This window comes from Notamacropus eugenii, chromosome 7 (genome assembly GCF_028372415.1).
Source record: "Notamacropus eugenii isolate mMacEug1 chromosome 7, mMacEug1.pri_v2, whole genome shotgun sequence".
NCBI lineage: Eukaryota > Metazoa > Chordata > Mammalia > Diprotodontia > Macropodidae > Notamacropus > Notamacropus eugenii.
The window spans coordinates 9,169,664-9,189,870 of record NC_092878.1 but is presented as its reverse complement, the minus strand read 5'-3'; the positions used below and the strand labels follow the sequence as shown (position 1 = coordinate 9,189,870).

General features: G+C 44.6%; 1 protein-coding gene across 1 annotated transcript; it reads left to right on the top strand.

The window, feature by feature from the left end:
• The first annotated feature begins 9,116 nt into the window (after positions 1-9,116).
• On the top strand, positions 9,117-19,353 carry PCK2 (phosphoenolpyruvate carboxykinase 2, mitochondrial). The gene is made up of 10 exons (XM_072623131.1): positions 9,117-9,303; positions 13,266-13,511; positions 14,182-14,366; positions 14,452-14,655; positions 14,912-15,099; positions 15,462-15,624; positions 16,008-16,226; positions 17,854-17,991; positions 18,270-18,365; positions 18,670-19,353. The coding sequence occupies exons 1-10, from the start codon at positions 9,275-9,277 to the stop codon at positions 19,122-19,124; spliced, it is 1,923 nt and encodes a 640-aa protein (XP_072479232.1). The 5' UTR covers positions 9,117-9,274; the 3' UTR covers positions 19,125-19,353.
• Positions 19,354-20,207: the final 854 nt, after the last annotated feature.

The window sequence follows — 20,207 nt, the reverse complement described above, 5'->3', positions numbered from 1 at the left end:
ACCTTGGCACACACGCAGATAGTCACACCCTTGATCTCATCATCACCTTCCCTAATTAGAAATTCTGGTACAAATCTACCTGATCATAATCTCTAATCTTTCCACATCTCCCCATGCTTCATCCTCCTAAACCTGTTCTTGATCCTCATAGAGACATAGATACTCTCCATCCCTCAGTACTTTCTCTGGTCCTTACCCTTGCACTGAATTCACTTTCCTCCCTCTCCAAGGTCAAACCAATAGTTAGCCATTTGACCTCTACGTTGGCCTCTGCTCTTGAATATCTTGCCCCTTTGCCTTATAGTTGCTACTTTCACTCCAAACTTCAGTCTTATTTAATCCCACCATTCACTCCTCAGGTCCTGCTCACAAGCTGGAGGAAGTCTCACAACTGTGTTGATTGTATACATTATAAATCTGTTATAAAGCCTCACTGAGCCCTCACTGTAGCAAAGTAGTCTTTTCATTCCTAATTGATTCCCTTTCTTAGTCCCCACTAAAGTTACTCCTACCAACTCTTAAGCAGCTTGTTAAGATAGCTTTTTATTATCTCTTAATAACTTGACAGCCATACTACTTCCTTTCCTTTGTCTCATCAACAACTTTATAAGTTACAGTCTACTTCTTTTCCCTTTTCAAATTAACCTTTTTGGAGGAAGAAATCAAAGCTATCAATGGCCATATGAAACACTTCTCTAAATCACTAATAATTAGAGAAATGCAAATTAAATCAACCCTGAGGTCTACCTCATACACATCAGATTGGCTAAGATAATACAAAAGGAAAATGACAAATGCTGCAGGGGATATGGGAAAAGAAATACAGTGCATTTGTACTGTTGGTGGAGCTGTATGTGTAGTCCAATCATTCTGGAAAGCAATTTGGAACTATGCTAAAAAAGCTATTAAACATGACCCAGAAATACTGCCGCTAGATCTGTACACTAAAGACATCAAAGAAATAGAAAAAATATGTCAGAAAATATTTATGGTAGCTATTTTGTGATAGCAAAGAACTGGACATTGAGGGGGTACATATCAGCTATGGAACGGCTGAACAAGGTAGGATATACAATTGGACAGAATACTCTTGTGCTGGAACAAATGATAAAGGGGATGGTTTCAGAAAAACCTGTATGAACTGATGCAAAGTGAAGTAAGCAGAACTATGAGAACCATCTACACAATAATCACAATATTGGAAAAATAATCTTTGAAAAACTTAATAATTCTGACCAACACCATGATCCACCATAATTCCAAAGGACTCATAATGAAACAAGTCGATTAGATGGCATAGTAGTTAGAATGCCCAGACCTACAGTCAGGAAGACTCATCTTCCTAAGTTCATATCTAGTTTCACACACTTACTACTGTGTGACCTTGAGCAAGTCACTTCATCCTGTTTGTTTCAGTTTCCTCATCTGCAAAATAAGCTTGAGAAGGAAATGGCAAACCACTCTAGTGTCTTTGCCAAGAAAACCCCAAATGGTGTCACAAATAGAAAAACACAACTGAAAAAGAACTAAACAATAACAACGTAATGAAACATGCTATCCATCTCCAGATAGAGAACAGGTGGACTCGGAGTACAGATTGAAACATTTTTTTCTCTGTCTTGCTTTAAAAAAAAACATGGAAATGAAGAAAGAAAAAAATGAACATGGCTAATGTGGAAATTTGTTTTGCATGACTATATATATTTTTAATTGGTTTTGTTTTTCTTTCCTTCTTGACAAGTAGGGGAAAGGAGGAGGGAAGGAAGAGAATTTAAAACTGAAATAAAAAGAATTAAAAAGTTTCTGTGCTTAAAAAAAAAGAACTCATCTCTTCATTTCTTCAACAATTTAATTTATTTATCAAATTGTTTTATTTACCTTGTCAATTACCTTCTCCTTCTCCTTTCGTCTTTCTCTTCAGACTTTTACTCTCCCTCATTCTGCTCCTTCTCCTACAACCTTCTCTCACCAAAGCTGCAAGCTTCTTTAGGTAAGCCTTGGGGGCGGCTAGGTGCCCAGTGACTAGCAGGGGTGGGGAAACCTGTGGCCCTCTAGGTCTTCAAGTGTGGTCCTTTTACTGAATCCACACTTCACAGAACAAATCTCCTCAATAAAAGGATTTGTTCTGCAAAACTCTAGCTTAGAGCATTGGCTCTGGAGTCAAGAAGACCTGAGTTCAAATCTGGCCTCAGACACTTACTATCTGTGGACCCCAGGTAAGTCACATAACTCCAATTGCCTCCCTCCCCTCACCAGAAAAGAAGAGATACTCATAATTTTCATCTGAAAAAAAAAGGAGGGAGTTAGACTCTAAACCTCCAAGGTACTTCCAGCCCTAAAATTCTATGATCCTTGGAAAGTAGTCTGGGGTTGTGGGTCAGAGGGATAGACAAACAATTCAAATGAGTGAGACAATTCAAATCAATTCAAAAAATAAAAAATTAGATGTCTTATGCAAGGCACTATGTTAAACAACAGAATTACAAAGATTGTTTTTTCCCTGCCCACAGGGCACTTACATTTTATTGTATTCATAAAACATATTCACAGAGAAAGAAATACGGAGGAATACGAGAATGGAAAGCAGAAGAATAACCAGGGATATTAAGAAAAACATCTGATAAGAAGTGGCACCTGGGAGGAGACAGCAGTGTTAAGGATTCTGATGGCCAGAGGAGGGGAGGCAGTGCACTGCAGGCCTAAAATCACAACCTGTGGGAGGGCAGGGAGGCAAAAGATTGAATGCCATGTTCAGGAACTAAAAAGTAGACCTGTTTGATTAGGATGTATAGTACATGCAGGTTGGTAATGTGAAAAGAAAATCTGGAAAGGTAGGTCGGAGGCAGATCATGGAACACTTTATATGTCAGATTGATTTGGTATTTTACCCTGGAGCTGGGGAAGATTGAGGAAGGGGGCAGGGGAGAGTTGTGACCCATGCTTTAGAAAGATTATTTAAGCAGCTGTGTGGAGGATGGGCTGGAGAAGGAAGAGACTGGAAGGAAGGAGATGAATTAGAAGGCTATTACAATAATCTCCCTGACAGGTGATAAGGACAGACATTGAAGTACTGACTGGGTGAGTGGAGAGAAGAGGAGGGAAATGAAAGATATTGTCAGGCAAGAATCTAAAGTACTTGTCAATAGGTTGGATATAAGCTGTGAGGGAACGCAGAGTCAAGATCACCCACCTGAGGGAAAGGAAGAAAGGTGGCACCCTCAAAGGAAGAGGGAAATTTAGAGAAGAGGCATGTTTTGGGGAAGAGGATAATACTGAATTCTATATGAAGCATGTTAAGTTTGAGATTCCAGCAAATAGTGGCTGACGTGTAGAGCCCATGGAAAGGAGTAATATATTTATCCTAGGAAATAAATGTGAGGATACTAATAGTTGTTCAATCATTTTTTAGTGGTGTCCAACTCTTTGTGATGCCATTTGAGGTTTTCTTGGCAAAAATGTTGGAGTGGTTTGCCATTTCCTTCTCTAGCTAGTTTTCCAGAGAAGGAAACTGAGGCAAACAGGGTTAAGTGACTTGCTCAGGGTCACATGGCTAGTAAGTGTCTAGGGCCAGATTTGATCTCAGGAAGATGATTCCAAGCCCAGGGTTCTAATCTAGCCTCTCTAATAATAATAATACTTTGATTTATAAATAGTCATTTGACTTACATAAAGCAGTAAGGCTTTCAAAATGCGCTGCATTTCATTTAACATGAAAGGAAGCTGGAAAGACAGGGAGACTCCAGGTTGTAGAGGACCTTGAAATGCTAAGTGATTATAGCTCTGTCTATGAAATTTGAAAGAGGTTCAGAGCCAAGGGTTTCAACAAAGGGGCTCTTCTGTCCCAGGTCCCAGATCTTAAAGTCAAACTGGGTCTGAGCCTGGCTTTTGGCCATTCATCCTAGGTCAATAGTGAGTCAGAGGCTCCAAAATTCCGAACTCCTTGCTCGCTGACCCTGATCCCAGCAGTCGAGAGCCCTAAAATGCTGAGATAGAAGAGGGTCTGTTAGTCCAATGGCATCCTGCCCTCTGGTGGCCATTTTCCTTCAGACATTTAATGTTCCCTGTATCCTGCCCAGCAGCTAGTGGGCAGGGCTGGGAAAGAGATTAAGACTAAAAATTGAAGGCGTCGATGTTTTGATTTTCTTTTCTTTACTCTACATGTTTGTTATAAGGAAGGGTTCTATTTTATGGCGGGGTGGGATGAAGGGAGAGGAAAAGACAGTGATGGAAGAAAAAGATTAAAATAAGTTTGTTAGTACTTTTTGAAGGGGTGGGGATTGAGGAAGACAAAGACCAGAGAAACCCGGAGCGCTGGCACTTAACTCCCCCCTCACCCAGCCTACGCAGGAGACGTGACTAACGTGTATGGATAGTCAGGAACTGAGTTTACTAGAAGTTAAGCCACATGAACTAAATCTGAAGTTAATACTTCAATGAATCCGTGAGCTCATTGACAGAAATATTGCTAATATCAAATATGATATAACCTACTACCTGCCAGTCTTCTAAATAATCCTCATAATGTCAGAATTCTAGCAATGTCTTTCCATTCCTACTCTTAAAATATTTACTCTGGATTAGGCTGAGCTCAACCACGTCCCAAGTCCCCACCCTGGGATTTTACCTTGAAAAGGAAACTGGCTTGAGTTGGATCTCAGCTCCTTCTAACTTTGTCCTGTTCCTTGAGATTTGTGGTGAGTTAGATCACAAAGGGGAAATTAACCGGAATGAGTGGGTTTCCCTTGCTAGGATTTCCAAGGGCAGTGGGCACCTCATGACCAGGCCATGATTATCTAATGTGACCCCCTCCTGCTTTTCTCCTAAAGGTATGAGGACCTTTTCCTACTGGTGGGACATCCCTTAGCGGGGCTGATTTGCTACCCCATTATCTGGCTACTCTATTATTACCCCACTTGTAAGTTTGATTTATTTCAGGACATGACATGATTAATGTGAGTACTCCCTTCTCTGATGCAAATCTCAGCTCATCCCTACCTCCTTATCCTGCGGGATTCTTATCCTTGTCCTTTTATAAATCCTGGGGATAATCTACCCAATGTATTCAAAGGATTTCTTTATTGGTATTCCATGTTTACTTCCCCAGATGATAAAAGGTCAAAGGCTATAAACAGGAAGTTTTCAAAACAAGAAATACAAGCTATCAATAGCCTTACAAAAATGTTCCAAATCACTAATAATTAGAAAAATGCAAATTAAAATGCCTCTGAGGTTCTGCCACCTATGGGTCAGATTGTCAAAGTTGGCATAAGGGGAAAATGACAAATATTGGAGGGGGTGGGGGAAACAGTTTTATTAGTGTCCTGTTGGTGGAGCTGTGAATTGATCTAGCAGCACTCGCCATTCAGGACAAGGTGGAACTATGTACACAGAATTACTAATTTATGCATACTGTGACCCAGAAACACCACTATTAGGTCCACACTTCCAAGGAGGTGAAAGAAAGAAGAAAAATATCCACATATACAAAAATGTTTCTAGCATCTCTTTTTGTAGTAGCAAAGAACTAAAAACTAAGGGAGTGCAAATCAACTGGGGAATGACTGAATGAACTGTTGTGCCAAAAAAATTACAAAAGGCACAGTTTCAAAGAAACCTAGTGTGATGCAAGTAAAATTAGAAAAACAATGTATACAATAATAAAAAATGATATAAAGAAAAGTAACTTTAAAAGACTTGAGAACTCTTATAGTTTAATGACAAACCAAGATTCCAATGGACTTGTGGTTTGTTTGTCCTTCAGTCTTTGACATCAGGAAGGTGATGCCATGACATGCAAGCGAATTGGATTTAAGGGAGGGAGGGCTGTGCAGTCACCAGCCTCATTTTCTCCTCCAGAGTCATCTGGGTCCAGGGGCCAGATATAGATCAAGACAACTGGAAATGGCCCAAGATGCAGCAGGAGATCTTGGCTTTTTCAAGCTAAGGTCTTTAATAGGTCTCAGTTTGACTGAGGCAATGCCCATTCAGTTAGAAGGCTAAGAATAAAGCATGCTACCCATCACCTGACAGAGAGGTAATAGAAGCAAGGTGAGAATTGGACATATGTTTTTGACATGGCTAATTCACAAATTTGGTTGTGTGCATATTTGTTACAAGGGTTTTGAGTTGCCTTTTTTAAAAAACCTTTTCAATGTTTGGGGAGATGGTAAAACCAGAAAAGAAAAATATAATTGAAAATTTAAAAATTGCTAAAAAATGTCCTTGTTACCAGTATAGTACTCACACTGTTGGTTTCTTAACCCACATTTTGCCTACAGGACCAACTCCCCTTCATTTCTGATAACATATCTTCCATCTAAATGAAATCATGCAGGACATATCTTGTTGGCAAGTCCTTGATAATGTTATAGACTCCTTTATCTCATCGTGCTCTGGATCATATATGTTTGATTCTTTGGACTTTGAATCTTCTTTGGAGATAATGTAGAATGATATAACAATAATGGAGTCCTGGAATAATAAATTACTTTTTAGCTACTTCAAGGCCTACAAAGTATTTTACATACATGATTTGATCCTCACAACAACTTCGTGAGTTAAGGGCTACAGATATTACTTCCCTAAATTTACAGAAAATAAAACTGAGGCTCAAAAGTTTAAGAGTCTTACCCTTGGTCTTATAGCTAGAAAAGAGATAGGATTCTAACCCAGTCTCTCCTGAAGCTAAGTCCAACTCTCTTTCCACTACAATTCAATTCAGTAAGCATCTATTGAGTGCCTATTAAGTACCAGGCATTGTGACAGACTCAAAGACAAAAATCACAACAGTCCTTACCCTCAAGGAGCCTACTTTCTTTTAAGAAAAATAACATTTTTCCAGAGTAGTGTAAGTGAGTGGGTATATTTATATGTGTATATATAACTATGTATGTATATAGACACATACAAAATTGAAAAAAAAATTACTAGGGGAAGGAGGGTGCTAGCAGCAGGTAGAGAGAAAAGGAAATGTCTCATGCAGAAGGTGACTTTTGAGCTGAGTAGTATGAAGCTAGGGATTCTGGGACAGATGAGAAGGGAGTGCATTATAGGCATGGGGACTGGCCAGTGCAAAAATGTAGTTACTGGAAATGGATTAATAAGAAACAGTGAAGGCCAGTTTGACTGAAAGGGATGATATCTATTAATGATGGAAAGATAGACCAGAGTCCAGTAGGAGAAATGTCAAAAAAAATTTTGTTTTTAATTCAAGAGGTAATAGGAACCAACCTGAGTTTACAGAGCAGAAAAGTGATGCGATCAGACTTACGGTTAGGAAAAACACTTTGGCAGCTGTGTGAATTAGAATAGAGAGAGACTTGAGACAGGGAACTTAATTAGGGGGGTATGATCCCAGCAATGGACAGTTAGGTGGCACAGTGGATAGAGTGTTAGGCTTGGAATCAGGAAGACTGAATTCAAATTTGACCTCAGATACTTACCTTGTGACTTTGGGCAAGTCACTAACCCCAATTGCCTCAGTGTCCTTATCTGTAAAATGAGCTGGAAAAGGAAATGGCAAATTACCCCAGTATCTTCACAAAGAAAACCCTAAATGCAGTGACAGAGAGATGGACACACTGAAATGACAACAACAATTCAGTCAATAGGTGATAAGGACCTGAACGAGGGTAGGAACTGTGTGAAAAGGTGCTAGAGAAAATGGAACAAGCATGAGAGATTTCGGAAAGGAAGAAATGACAAGATTTGTTAATGATTCTATATAATTGGTGAATATTTGTGAGGATTCAAGAAAGACGCTAAAGATATAAATGTAGACAACTAGGATGGTGGTATCCTTGAAAGAAACAGGAAAATTTCGAAGAAGAGGGAGCTTTGGGAGAAAGATAATGAACTCCCTCTTGGACTTGGTGAATTTGAGATGTCCATAGGACATCTAGTATGAAATTCACAACAGGCAGTTAACTATTTGGGACTGGAGCTCAGAAGGGAGACAAAGGCTGAATGGATGGAGGTGGGGTTTACTGGCATAGAGATGATAATTACATCTAAGAGAGTTGATACATTCACCAAGTGAGAGGATGTAAAGAGAAAAAAAAGGGGACTCAGGAAGAGCTTTGGGGTGTACCCAGAGCATGGGGCCATGACATGGGTGATGAATACAGTAAAGGAGTAATACAGGAGACTGAAAGGGGCGCGTCAAGTAAATATCAGAACCAAGGAGAGAGTAGTTACAAAGTATGTTCCAAGTAATTACTTGGGAGGAGGGAATTTGCAACGGAAGAGATCCAGACAGGTTCTCAACAGAAGTTGTCCTTGAGCTGAGCTTTGAAAGGCAGCTAGGGTCTCCAAAAGGCCATGAGGGGAGAGCTCTGCCCAAGTCCGTCCAAAGACACAGAGACAGGAGATGGAAGGTCGTTTTTGCCCGGAATGTAGAGCTGTGTGAATAATCCCGTAAAGGGAGGAGACTAGGAGTCAGATTGTGAAGGCTTTTAAAAGTCAAATGGAGGTAAGCACTAGGACCCTGAAAATTTTAGCAGCCTGAGGCTCAAGGCCTCGAGTCTCCTTCGGAAAATAACCTGCTGAATAGCAGAGAACACTTGATCTGAAACTAAAGGACCTGAACCGGAACCCTAGCCTCCGCTCCTCCAAATCCCATGTGACTTTGGCCCAGTTACTGAGCCTCTCTGTGCCTCAGTTTTCTCAACCGTAATAAAAGGGGTTGGACAAAATAATCTTGAGGGTTGCTTTCAGCTGTGAGTCTTTGAGGAGGCAGTTTCCTGGAGCACTGGAAGTCGTCCTGGCGACCAGGACATCCACTTTCCGAGACTCTCCCATCTAATACAGCGTCTTTTGTCACTGTCTGCCAGGAGCAAGAGGTCCACTGAGTTACATCATGCAGAGAGAGGAGTGGCCTCCAGGAGGTGGATCCAGGCTGAGGAGCCAGAGCTGGGCCGGGCCATCCAATGGGAAAGATGCGAGGCTGGGAGCGATAGGGACGCCCCGGCCAGAGGGGCGCTGCTGGAGGTGGGGGGTGGACCTAGGGGGATGAAGCTGGGTGGCGGGGTCTGGGTGACAGCCAGGTAACGGGGTAGTAGGGTTCCTGCTGTCCCTCCCAGGTTCCGTCCCCAGCCCCGCCTTCCCTGTCTCCTTCTTAAGCAGCTCCCGCCCTAGCCCCGGCTCCCGCCACTGCTAGCCGCCGCCAGTCGCCTCCCCCGTGCCCCCCGCCCCCTCCATCTCTGCTCCCCGGCTCGGGCCCCCAGCCCCCCAGGAGCCCCGACTTCGTGTTCTACGTGCGCTCCGGTCAGGTCCCATGGCCTCTCTGTATCGCCCCTGCCTGCGGTGAGTGGCCACCACCTCCCCCTCCCCACCCCATCCCCACCCCCCGACCTCTCTCTGTCTACGGACTTGAGCCTCCGCTCTGTAAGGCGCCCCCGCCACCACCACCACACGCACCCCTTGCCGCCTGGGCACCTCATTCCGCCCTCATTCCTTCACCCGGAGTTGTTTGTGCATCAGTGTCCTGGGGCCTCCGTGCCAACTGGTCCCGCTTCTCACCACCCCGTGGTCAGTCTGTTTTCCTCTCGCTTGTCACCGCGTCCCATTCAATGAACTTCCTTTCCCCTTCTTTCCCTGCCTGACATACTGGCTGTTTCCTCCCTTGCTGGGGAGCTTTGCATTCACTTCCTTCCTTTCCTCGCCACGTTCTTCACGTGTGTGCTTCTGCTGTTCTCACCCACTTAGGTTTAACACTCTTAGAAGCTTGGAAGGAAGGGTCCCTGGGCAAGCTGTGAGGGACAGCGAGGAAGATGGACTTACAGTGGGAGTCCTGGGGGGGTGGAGGGGGAAGATAGTAGGAAAGAACCCATGTGGAGGTAAGGAGCAGAGCTTCTTTGAAGGAGATAAGAGGTAAACATCCATTCCCCCAGATTCCCTAAGAACAGAGCCTGGCAGTAAGCCCAGCACAATCGTAGGGACCTCTGGGAGCAGGAGGGTAAGGAAGGCAAGGGTGAAGTGGAGGAGGGGAGGAAGGACCATTGCACTTCTATGGCCTGCTTCCTCTCCTTCCTAGTTCTGGGCCCTTAGCCCAAACAGATCTCTTCTGGTTCATCTGTTCCTCTCTCTCTGGTTCCCATCTCTCCCCAGCTGCCAGCACCCTTCTCTAGACCAAGGGGTCCTCTATCTGGTCATAACCTATCCTGATCCCCTATCTCTCCACAGACTGCCCCAACCAGCCCCTGTGAGTGGAGAAGAAAGAAAATCTTCTTAAGAAAGTTTAGGGGGGCTTCATCATAAACCTTCTAAGATACAGACACAATCCACAAGACAGTTTTCAATTTAGTTTATTTCAACAATATTTAGGATAACTCCCAGACTTCTACCCAGAAAGAAAGATACCTTCCAAAGAAGGTAGCATAAGTCTGGAGGGCTATAGAGTCCCCCCCACACACACCTTATCTCTGGGCATCTCTAGATTTCATTCAGTTTTGACAGCACTGGTCAACCTACCTCCTCAGTCCAGTCTAGTTTTACCTCTGAAATCCATTTCAGAGAGGAGGGGGAGGGGGACCAGGACGACAGGTGCTTTCCTGGAATCTATTTGTCAGCTGCTCTAAACGGTCACTGTTACCTCCAGGAATCATTTCCAGAAGCTCTCTAAAGTGGTGCCTCTCCCGGACAGATAAAGGGGGAGGAAGCTGATTCACATGAGCCAGCTAGGTGTGTTTGGAGGTTCTGGTAGGTGACTCCTTCCAGGTCTGGGGAAGAAGGACAGTTCCATTCTCTTGGCCTTTGTTCGATCTGAGTTGCCTCACCCTGGGCTCAGGCCAATCAGAGCAACCCCCACCCCATCCCCCAGAATCTAGAAGAGCAGGGGCAGGGCAAGAGGTGGTGTCCGTCAACACAGGGCTGAGGCACCAGCTCTCACCCGTCTGTCTTGTAAATAGTTCTTTCAAGTCTGCCAGATGGCAGAACTTCTTTCCTTGTTGAAGCTAGTAGCAGTGACCAGAATGGCCAATGTGGTCCTCCTGTTGTAGGGATAGTGCAGAGTGACAACCTCTGGCTTGTCAGCAGTATTTTATTGAGGTGCTGAGAGCCATTCTAGAAACACTAGAGAATTCTGTCTCTGCTGGCAGAAGTTACATCCAATTTAGTTTGAAGGCAGAATATAGGTGCATGAAAAAAACATGTTACATTTACAAAGAAACCAATACAATAATGTTAGGTAAATTACCAACATAAGGATGGTATCTTAAGTACCATTCTGGCTAGTGACATAAAGTTGTCAAGCAGCCTGGATCAAATTTATAGACGCAGTGGTAGCTAAAAAGGCAGCTAGGTGGGGGGTAGTGGACATCTTGTGCTGGACCTGGAGTCAGGAAGCGTTGTTGGTGATGAGTTGTTTCAGTTGTATCCAACTCACTGTAACCCCATTGGAGATTTTCTTGGCAAAGATACTACAGTGGTTTGACATTTCCATTTCTAGCTCATTTTACAGGTGAGGAAACTGAGGCAAACAGGGTTAAGTGACTGCTCAGGGTCACACTGCTCATATTTATATATCATCAGCTAGACAGCACTCATTCTTTGAACAAATATGTATTAAACACATATTACTACCTTCAAGGCACCGTAATATGCACTGGAAAATACAGATAAAAGTTACAGTCTCCTCCCTCAATGTGCTGAAGTGATAGGGTACATTCACAGATAATTATGAGGTAGGATGTGATGGGGAAAGGAAGAGATCCAGAACAAGTGTTCTAGGAAAAGGTGAAAAGGGAGAGACCCCTTTCATATGGGCATGGGGTGGGGGGTGGGGGGTGGGCACATCAAGGTTCAGACTTTGAAGGAAGAGGACTCTGAAGGGTAGACACAAGTAAGAGGTATACTCCCAGTGTGTAGGACCACAAAAATTCAGGGAGAAGTGTGGAAATGGCATCTGGCGATGTTGGGGCAATCGCAGATAACAGCTAACAATCTGCTATGGTTTCAACATGGAGAGAGTGATGTGAAATAAGGCTGGAAACACAGTTTGGAGTCTTATGGGAAGGGTGAAGTAGGAGAAGGCTGAATGCCAATTTAAGGAGTTTATTTTTTTTTCTAACGTAGGCAATCATTCCAGCTTAGGTGCCAGGAAGACCAACGTCTGACACAAACTGGTTGTGTGTGGCTCTGGGCTAGTCATTTAACCCTCTCAGTGTCTCATCTCTGGGACTATATAGAAATTACAGAGAAGGTGTAGACCTTCATGGGTAAAGAGAGTTCTGCACCAAGGTGAAGTAAAATTGCAAGTCTAGGCCCAAGCCCAAATAAAAGGGAAGTTCTGGAGGTGTAAAATAGACTGGAGATGGGGATAGAAAAGAAACTGGAGTTAGGGAGACCAGTGAGAAGGCTCTTAGAATAGCAAAGATAAAAGGTAATGAGGGACTATTTAGGGGAGTGATTGGAAAGAAGGAAGAGGACATGCTCTTAAATATTCTCATGCAATCAAAGCCACCCAAACAATAAATATACTCAGACCCTCATGTGACTATTCTTACATGATACTTACACATGACTCCCTTTTTACCCAGATAGATTATCCCTATACATTCCCAATTCCATTAAAAATGCATTTATTACATGTTGGAGATATGAAGATGGACCTGATAAATATACCAGCCACCCCCCAACCTCAGGGAGCTTACAATATAATGGTAAGAAAAGTTTAGATTTGCACAGTATTTCGGATGTTATACAGCACTTTCATGTGTCATCTCATTTATTTATTTTTTTTTTGACATGTAATTTCACTGGCTTAAGGAACTTTTCTCAACCTATGTAGATGGGCAGCTGAGTTATCTGAGCAGGAAGATATTAAGGGACTTGCCTGGAGTCACGTGATTAGTGTGTTTCAAAGGTCTTCCTGACTTCAGTGATTAGCCACACTGCTTCTCGTCCCATTTGATTCCTATCAAAAATCCTGTGAATAGGTAGTTCAAGTAGCATCTCCATTTTATCGCTAAAGGGACTGAGCTTTGGTGGTCTGTCCAACATCACAAAGTTAGTAAATGGAAGAACTGAGATGCAGTCTTTTGACCAGTGATGAAGGTGAAAATCCAGGACTGCTTTTCATTACAGCGCACAACTCCCACACAGCCTACTTAAACCCATGCCAATTCACCCTCTGGGTATCAAATACACTCTTGGTAGTCCAACATGTACAGATATGCTCCAGTATACTCTTGCATGCTTATTCCCCACCCACCACATCTCCCACCAGTGTCCCCCCTGGTCATCACTATACTTCCCCTCTCTCCTAGGCTGGGTTGGCATGGTTTGAACCCCTGGGGTTATGCCCCAAATCGTGGCAACCATGCATTTCGGATAATCAGTGGAGATTTGGGTCAGCTTCCAGTTAAGGTGAGAGACTTTGTGGAACGAAGTGCCCGCCTGTGCCAACCAGAAGTCATCCACATCTGTGATGGCACTGAGGCAGAGAATGATGCCATACTCGCCCTGCTGGAACGTGAAGGCCTTATCCGAAAGCTCTCCAAATATGACAACTGGTGAGTTTGATGGTAAAGAATAAACCAGAGGCTAGACATCTGGGGTGCTGAGACAAGCCAATCTGGATACATAAAGGCAAAGACTATCCATAGGTCTTTGTTAGCTGAACCAACCCATTGAGAACTAACTGATGGGGAATCCTGGAAAGAAAGAATATCTCCATTTTTATATTTAAATGAAGAACATGCAGATCAAACACCTTTAAGTTTTAGATTACCAACTTGGGTGTTTTTTGCTTAGCACAGAGACAGCCACAGTAACATGGAAAACTAAACCAAAGATTGGAGATTGGTCTAAACTGGAGTAGGGTTCTTAACCTGGGATCTATGAACCTGATAGATTTCAGGGGGTCTGTGAACTTGGATTTACAACTCCATTTCAATAAAATTGGCTTCTTTTGTAATCCTATGTATACTTTGTACATCTGAAAAGATTATATTGAGAAAGGGTTCATAGGCTTTACTAGATTGCCAGAGGGAGATCGAAGACACAGAAGAAAGTTAAGGATCCCCAGTCTAGAGTGATTAGAGGGGAGGAAAAACAGAATCTAGGGATAGAACTGACATATGCTGTAAACCCTAAATAAATGAGAGGAGGAAAGGGATGCTTTGGGGCTGCCTGACTCCCAAGCCCTGAGTGACCACTCTTTTCCTGGTACCTCCTTCCCAGCTGGCTGGCTCGAACTGATCCCAAAGATGTGGCCCGAGTAGAAAGCAAGACAGTGATTGTAACAGAGTCTCAGAGGGACACAGTGCCCATCCCCACTGATGGAGCCCGTGGACAACTGGGCAACTGGATGTCACCAGCCCAGTTTCAGAAAGCTCTGGATGAGAGGTTTCCTGGCTGCATGCGGGGTAACTCTGGGCAAGGGACACAGTCCTGAATGGGACAATAGGGAAAGTTGAAGCCAGGATCTCTGATCCAGCTTTCTTTCCCCAGGCCGTACCATGTATGTACTTCCATTCAGCATGGGCCCTGTTGGGTCCCCACTATCTCGTGTGGGTATTCAACTCACCGACTCCCCCTATGTGGTAGCCAGTATGCGAATCATGACCCGACTTGGGAAACCTGTGCTTCAGGCCCTAGGGGAGAATGACTTCGTCAAGTGTCTGCACTCTGTGGGCCAACCTTTGCCCCTGGAAGGTGAGAATCAAGACCTAGGAATTCCTTCCCCTCACCCTGAAAGAAAAAAGACCTTAAGACACTATCTGTTGAAAGAGGAAACTGAAATTTTGTCCCAAATTGGAGAGATTATCCCCACCCCTACTTTCTGAAACTCTCCCCCTTAACGACCACTGCTGCCCAAGGGGAGAAGATCCCCCTCAAGGAAGCCACCTATCCCCAAACCCCTTGAAGTTTGCTATCCTAGCCAGATGCCCCCATAAACCATTGTTCCCAGGGGAGCTGGTGAACCAGTGGCCGTGCAACCCTGAGAAAACCCTGATTGGGCATGTGCCTGACCAGCGGGAGATCATCTCCTTTGGCAGCGGCTATGGTGGCAATTCCCTGCTGGGCAAGAAGTGTTTCGCCCTTCGCATCGCTTCCCGGCTCGCCAGAGATGAGGGCTGGCTAGCTGAGCACATGCTGGTGAGGGAGGGGCCAAGGTATGAGGAGGGCTGGCTGCTGAGGTTGGGAGGGAGGGGGGGCACAAAAGAAAGTACCTGGCCTATCCCAACCAGAGCCATCCCCCACCCTCTTTTCCTTGGTTACACTGCCTTGTGGAGGAGCTTCTTGAGCTCCTGGCTGCTCACAGACCAGGTTTCCTGGCCTACAAGGAATCCAGGTGGCAGGGAGGGGCAGATGTTTAATGAATAAACTCTTCTTCCCTGTTAACTCCTAAGTGACCACTGCCTCTCAGTTCTACAAACAAGGCACAGATCTCCTTGCTTCTGCAGAATTTCTATAACTTAGGTAGTGTGCCTATGAACATTTCCCCTGTTCCCCTTCAGATCCTGGGCATCACAAATCCTGCTGGGAAGAAACGATATGTATCAGCTGCCTTCCCCAGTGCCTGTGGCAAGACGAACCTTGCCATGATGCAGCCCACACTGCCTGGCTGGAAAGTGGAATGTGTAGGTGATGACATTGCCTGGATGAAGTTTGACAGCGATGGTGAGAAGCCTTACACGCACACATACACACACACACACACACACACACACACACACACACACACATGCACACACACACACACAGACACACACACACACATACACACTCCATTCAAGTTAGCCATCTCTTCCCTGTTCTGGAAATAGGACACCCTTCCCTTCTGCCACTGTTATGGATCACTCCTGCCCTACATACAGCACAGTGCCCAGCATTGCTCAGGAGGTTCAAGAGCCTTTTCCCCTACAGTTATTATGTTTGGCTTTTGGCCAAGGAGGGAGGCAGAGTATAGAGATCTGAACTTGCTTCCCTTGTCTCATCTCCCAACTTTTCTCTCCCTACCCTTTTCTCTTTCTAATTACTCTCCTCAATCCCTTCTCCCCTAGGCCGCCTTCGAGCTATCAACCCTGAAAACGGCTTTTTTGGTGTAGCACCCGGAACTTCCGCAAAGACAAATCCCAATGCTATGGCCACAATCCAAAGCAATACGCTCTTCACTAATGTGGCTGAGACTAGTGATGGTGGCGTATACTGGGAGGGCATTGACCAGAACCTCCCACCTGGTGTTACCGTCACTTCCTGGTTGGGCAAGGCCTGGAAACCAGGTAAGTAAAAAGGACCAAATTAAAGGGCAGAGGTTCAGGGTATGGTCTCAGTGAATGCAGGGGAATGTTTCTCTGACCTACCTCAACCCCTGCCTTGTTGTTGTTCAGTCATTTCAGTCATGTTCAACTCTTCGTGGCCCCATTTGGGGATTCTTGGCAAAGATACTGGAGTGGTTTGTCATTTCCTTCTCCAACTCATTTTACAGATGAGGAAACTAAGGCAAACAGGGTTAAGTGACTAGCCCACCCAGCTAGTGTCTGAGGCTGGATTTGAAGATAAATCTTCCTGATTCCAAGCCTGGGCACTCTATCTACTACATCACCTAGCTGCCCTAACCCCCACTAGATACCTGGAATTCCAGCATCCTCCAATATCATAGTATTACAAAAGTCTTTTCTTCCAGAACTCCTAGATTCTGGCCCTCCCCAATAGTCTTTGCAATGCAGCAAGAACTTTTTCTTTCTTATTCCTTGAGGTCTACTTGTGGGAGGAAGGAACATTCATCTTACTTGGCCCTCAGCCACCCTTTCTGCAGCCTAACCCTGGCATCATCCTTCATTGTATAAATACTTCTCTTCACCTTCCTTCACCGTTGTCCTCAGGCTAAGTAATCTCATGTCCCTTAGTATTTCCTTATAAACCAGTTTTTCAACCCTTTCATCATCTTTGGATCCTTGTTCTGAGCCCTCCCTTAGCTTTCTCTGTCCCTTGGAAGTTAAGAAGTACAGAACTCTTGTGTGGGTCAGAGCGGGGAGGAATATAATGGAAGGATGGTCTCCTTGTGGTTCCAACAGCCTATATTCATCCTTTCAGGGTCTATTATCACAGTCACCCTCCTCTATGTAATTACCCTCATCTTCTCAAAGACCATTATTAAGTTCCATACCACACTCCCAACCCTTCCCATTCAACGGAGGAAACCCAGAAAATTAAATCTTTCCCCACAGGTCAGTTTCCCAAACCTTTCATCATATTTGGATCCAGCAGTATAACTATGGAGTCTTATGACTAATCCCAGTTCCCAAATATATACTGTATAGCAGGGTACTAAGGGAGGAATGGATGGGAGCGGGTAAGCAGTCAGAACTGGAGTATGTGATGTTATCCAGGTGTCTCCCAACCCAGAAATCTGACCTGTAAGTCCTGGATTAGAAAGAGCAGTGTTCTACACTCATTACAGATTTCAGAGGTTTCCCTTTGGAGCATCTCCCCACCTTTGGTCATAATACATTTTTCTGATGTATCCTAAGTGCTTTCTGTATATTGTCAATTCCACTCAACAAGGCAAGAATTAACTCTCATATTCCAGTCAGTGTCTGAGCAGAGAACATTAAAAGAATCTCCTAATATCACATCAGGGATAAATGTCTAATTCTAACTCAAGGAATTTGCAAGGGGGGCTGTCACATCACAAGCCCCAGGTCCTGGATGGATTCCAGGTACTCTCACATTTTTTCATCGGCAAACAGCAAGTCATAGCATCAAAGAAAGAACATTCTCTTCTCCAGAGTCAGGGAAGGAGCCTATTATCTTGATCTGAATTACCAAAAAGAGTTGTGGACAAACAGCAGGGCATATATATAGAGAGAGTTGGATTCAAAGTAAAAGTGTCTGTCTCGGTGTCAGGTGACAAGGAGCCCTGTGCACATCCTAACTCACGATTTTGTGCCCCGGCCCGCCAGTGCCCCATCATGGACCCTGCATGGGAGGCCTCTGAGGGAGTACCCATCGATGCCATCATCTTTGGAGGTCGACGACCCAAAGGTATGGTCTGTGCAGACTCAGTGTACTGAGAATCTGCCTTCTGACCCAGTGATCTGGTTCTATATAGGGGTTGAGTTCCTTCAGTCCAGATTCTCAACTGAAGAAACCCTTCTTCAGAGTTCCCATCTGCCCTGCCTTAGAGATATCAGACTAGAGACTGAAAGGAAGGCAGTGGGTCCAAGTTGATCCGTAGGGCACTAGAGGGAACATGATAGGCAGGGGGATTGGTTGAGGGCTGGGAAAAAGGCTGTCTGTAATCTGCTTAATTGGCTTCCCAGGAGTACCCCTAGTATATGAAGCCTTCAATTGGCGCCATGGAGTCTTTGTGGGTAGTGCCATGCGCTCTGAGTCCACTGCTGCAGCTGAACACAAAGGTGAGTCCCACTGCCCATCACTAATGCCACATCCCACTTCCTGACCTTGCCTCCTTAGGCAGACCCCAATCACTGAGCATTCCTTAGGCCTCCTCAAGCCCTTCTTTATCTCCTGACCCTATCTACCTTAATATCAAACCCCAAGGAGCCCATGGGAAAGCTGTTACCATCCAGCACCTTCATCATGTACTGAGAGATTCCCAATATCTCACCTATTACATAGCTCCTCTAATCTTGATGCAGAGGTACCCCCTTCTCCTTCCAAGCAAGGAGAATAACCTGTTATCCTATTCCACATTCCCAGGAAAGACCATTATGCATGATCCATTTGCCATGCGGCCCTTCTTTGGCTACAATTTTGGGCGTTATTTGGAGCACTGGCTGAGCATGGAAGGGCGGCAGGGAGTCCAACTTCCCCGAATCTTCCATGTCAACTGGTTCCGGCGTGATGCAGCAGGCCGATTCTTATGGCCAGGCTTTGGGGAGAATTCTCGTGTGCTGGACTGGATCTGCCGAAGGCTAGAGGGTGAGGACAGTGCCCAAAAGACACCAGTGGGTCTAGTGCCAAAGGAAGGGGCACTGAATCTGAGTGGCTTGGGGTCTGTGGACTTCTCTGAGCTGTTTTCATTGCCTAAAGAGTTCTGGGAGCAGGAGGTCCGTGAAATACAAAGCTACCTGAGGGAGCAGGTTAACCAGGACCTGCCCCGGGAGGTACTGGCTGAGTTAGAGGCATTGGAGGGGAGAATACGAAAAATGTAATCTGGGAACACAGGCCAGAGAAACGTACATAGAACAAGAGAAGTTGTACTAGTCACCTCCTTTCAGCAGGAGAACTACAGAGAGAGTTGCAAAAAATAAGAGCAACTTTGATTTGACTAACAACTTTCATCGAGGCCACAAACCAGGATGTGGTTGTTATACACACTGTCTAAGCTGTTGTTTCAACAGTATTCTTTATTTTACATAAAATTTGTATTGCTTTCATTAACTATCAATGCACATAGTTATTCACTATTTTCAATATTTCTCCACCAGTTCTATGATCCTCTTCCCCCCAATCCCTCAATTGATCCCCATCAAAGTCTTTGCTTATCCAGCCTGCAAAAAATTCCAAGCTGTTTGCATGAACCATGGCTAGCATTGCACTTTGCTACTGGGGAGAGCCCAAGGGGAAGGAGGGAGGGGAGCACTGTGCGACCTTCATTACCCCAACACAGAAGGCCTACAGCAAGAGAGAGCTAGATCTGGAGTTAGGAGGACCCAGGTTTGAATACCTCTTCCGCCGTTTGCTATCTGTGTGACCTTAAATAAGGCGCTTAAGTTCTCTGAGCATCATTCTCCTCATCAGTAAAAGAAGTGGCTTGGGCTTTGTGGCTTCCAAGGCCTCTTCCAACTCTAAATCTATGAACCTGAGTCATAGAACCCACAGTCAATCCCAAAGTTGGGGACTTAATATTGAAGCAATATAAAGAAAATCCTAGTATTTCTTCCTCTTTTACTGACCCTGCTCCCCAATGCCCCACCTTTTCTCCAACCTTCCAAACTCAATTCTTCCCTATCTCAAGAGAGAAGTGTTCAGAACCTCACACACAACAAAGTCCTGGTTCTACTTGCAATAAACTTGGCCTTTTCCATGTCCTGTGGATCATTTCTAGAGGCAATAGAAAGAGTGCTAGAATTGGAGTCATAAGACCTGGGTTCAAATCATGGTTCTAACTCTTAGCACATGTGTCACAACCTCTCTGTGCCTCACTTTCCTTGACTTAAAAGCAAGTGAGCTGGACAAGATAACCAACAAGGTGTCCTCAAGCTCTACATTTATGATCCTATGACCTCTTCTTG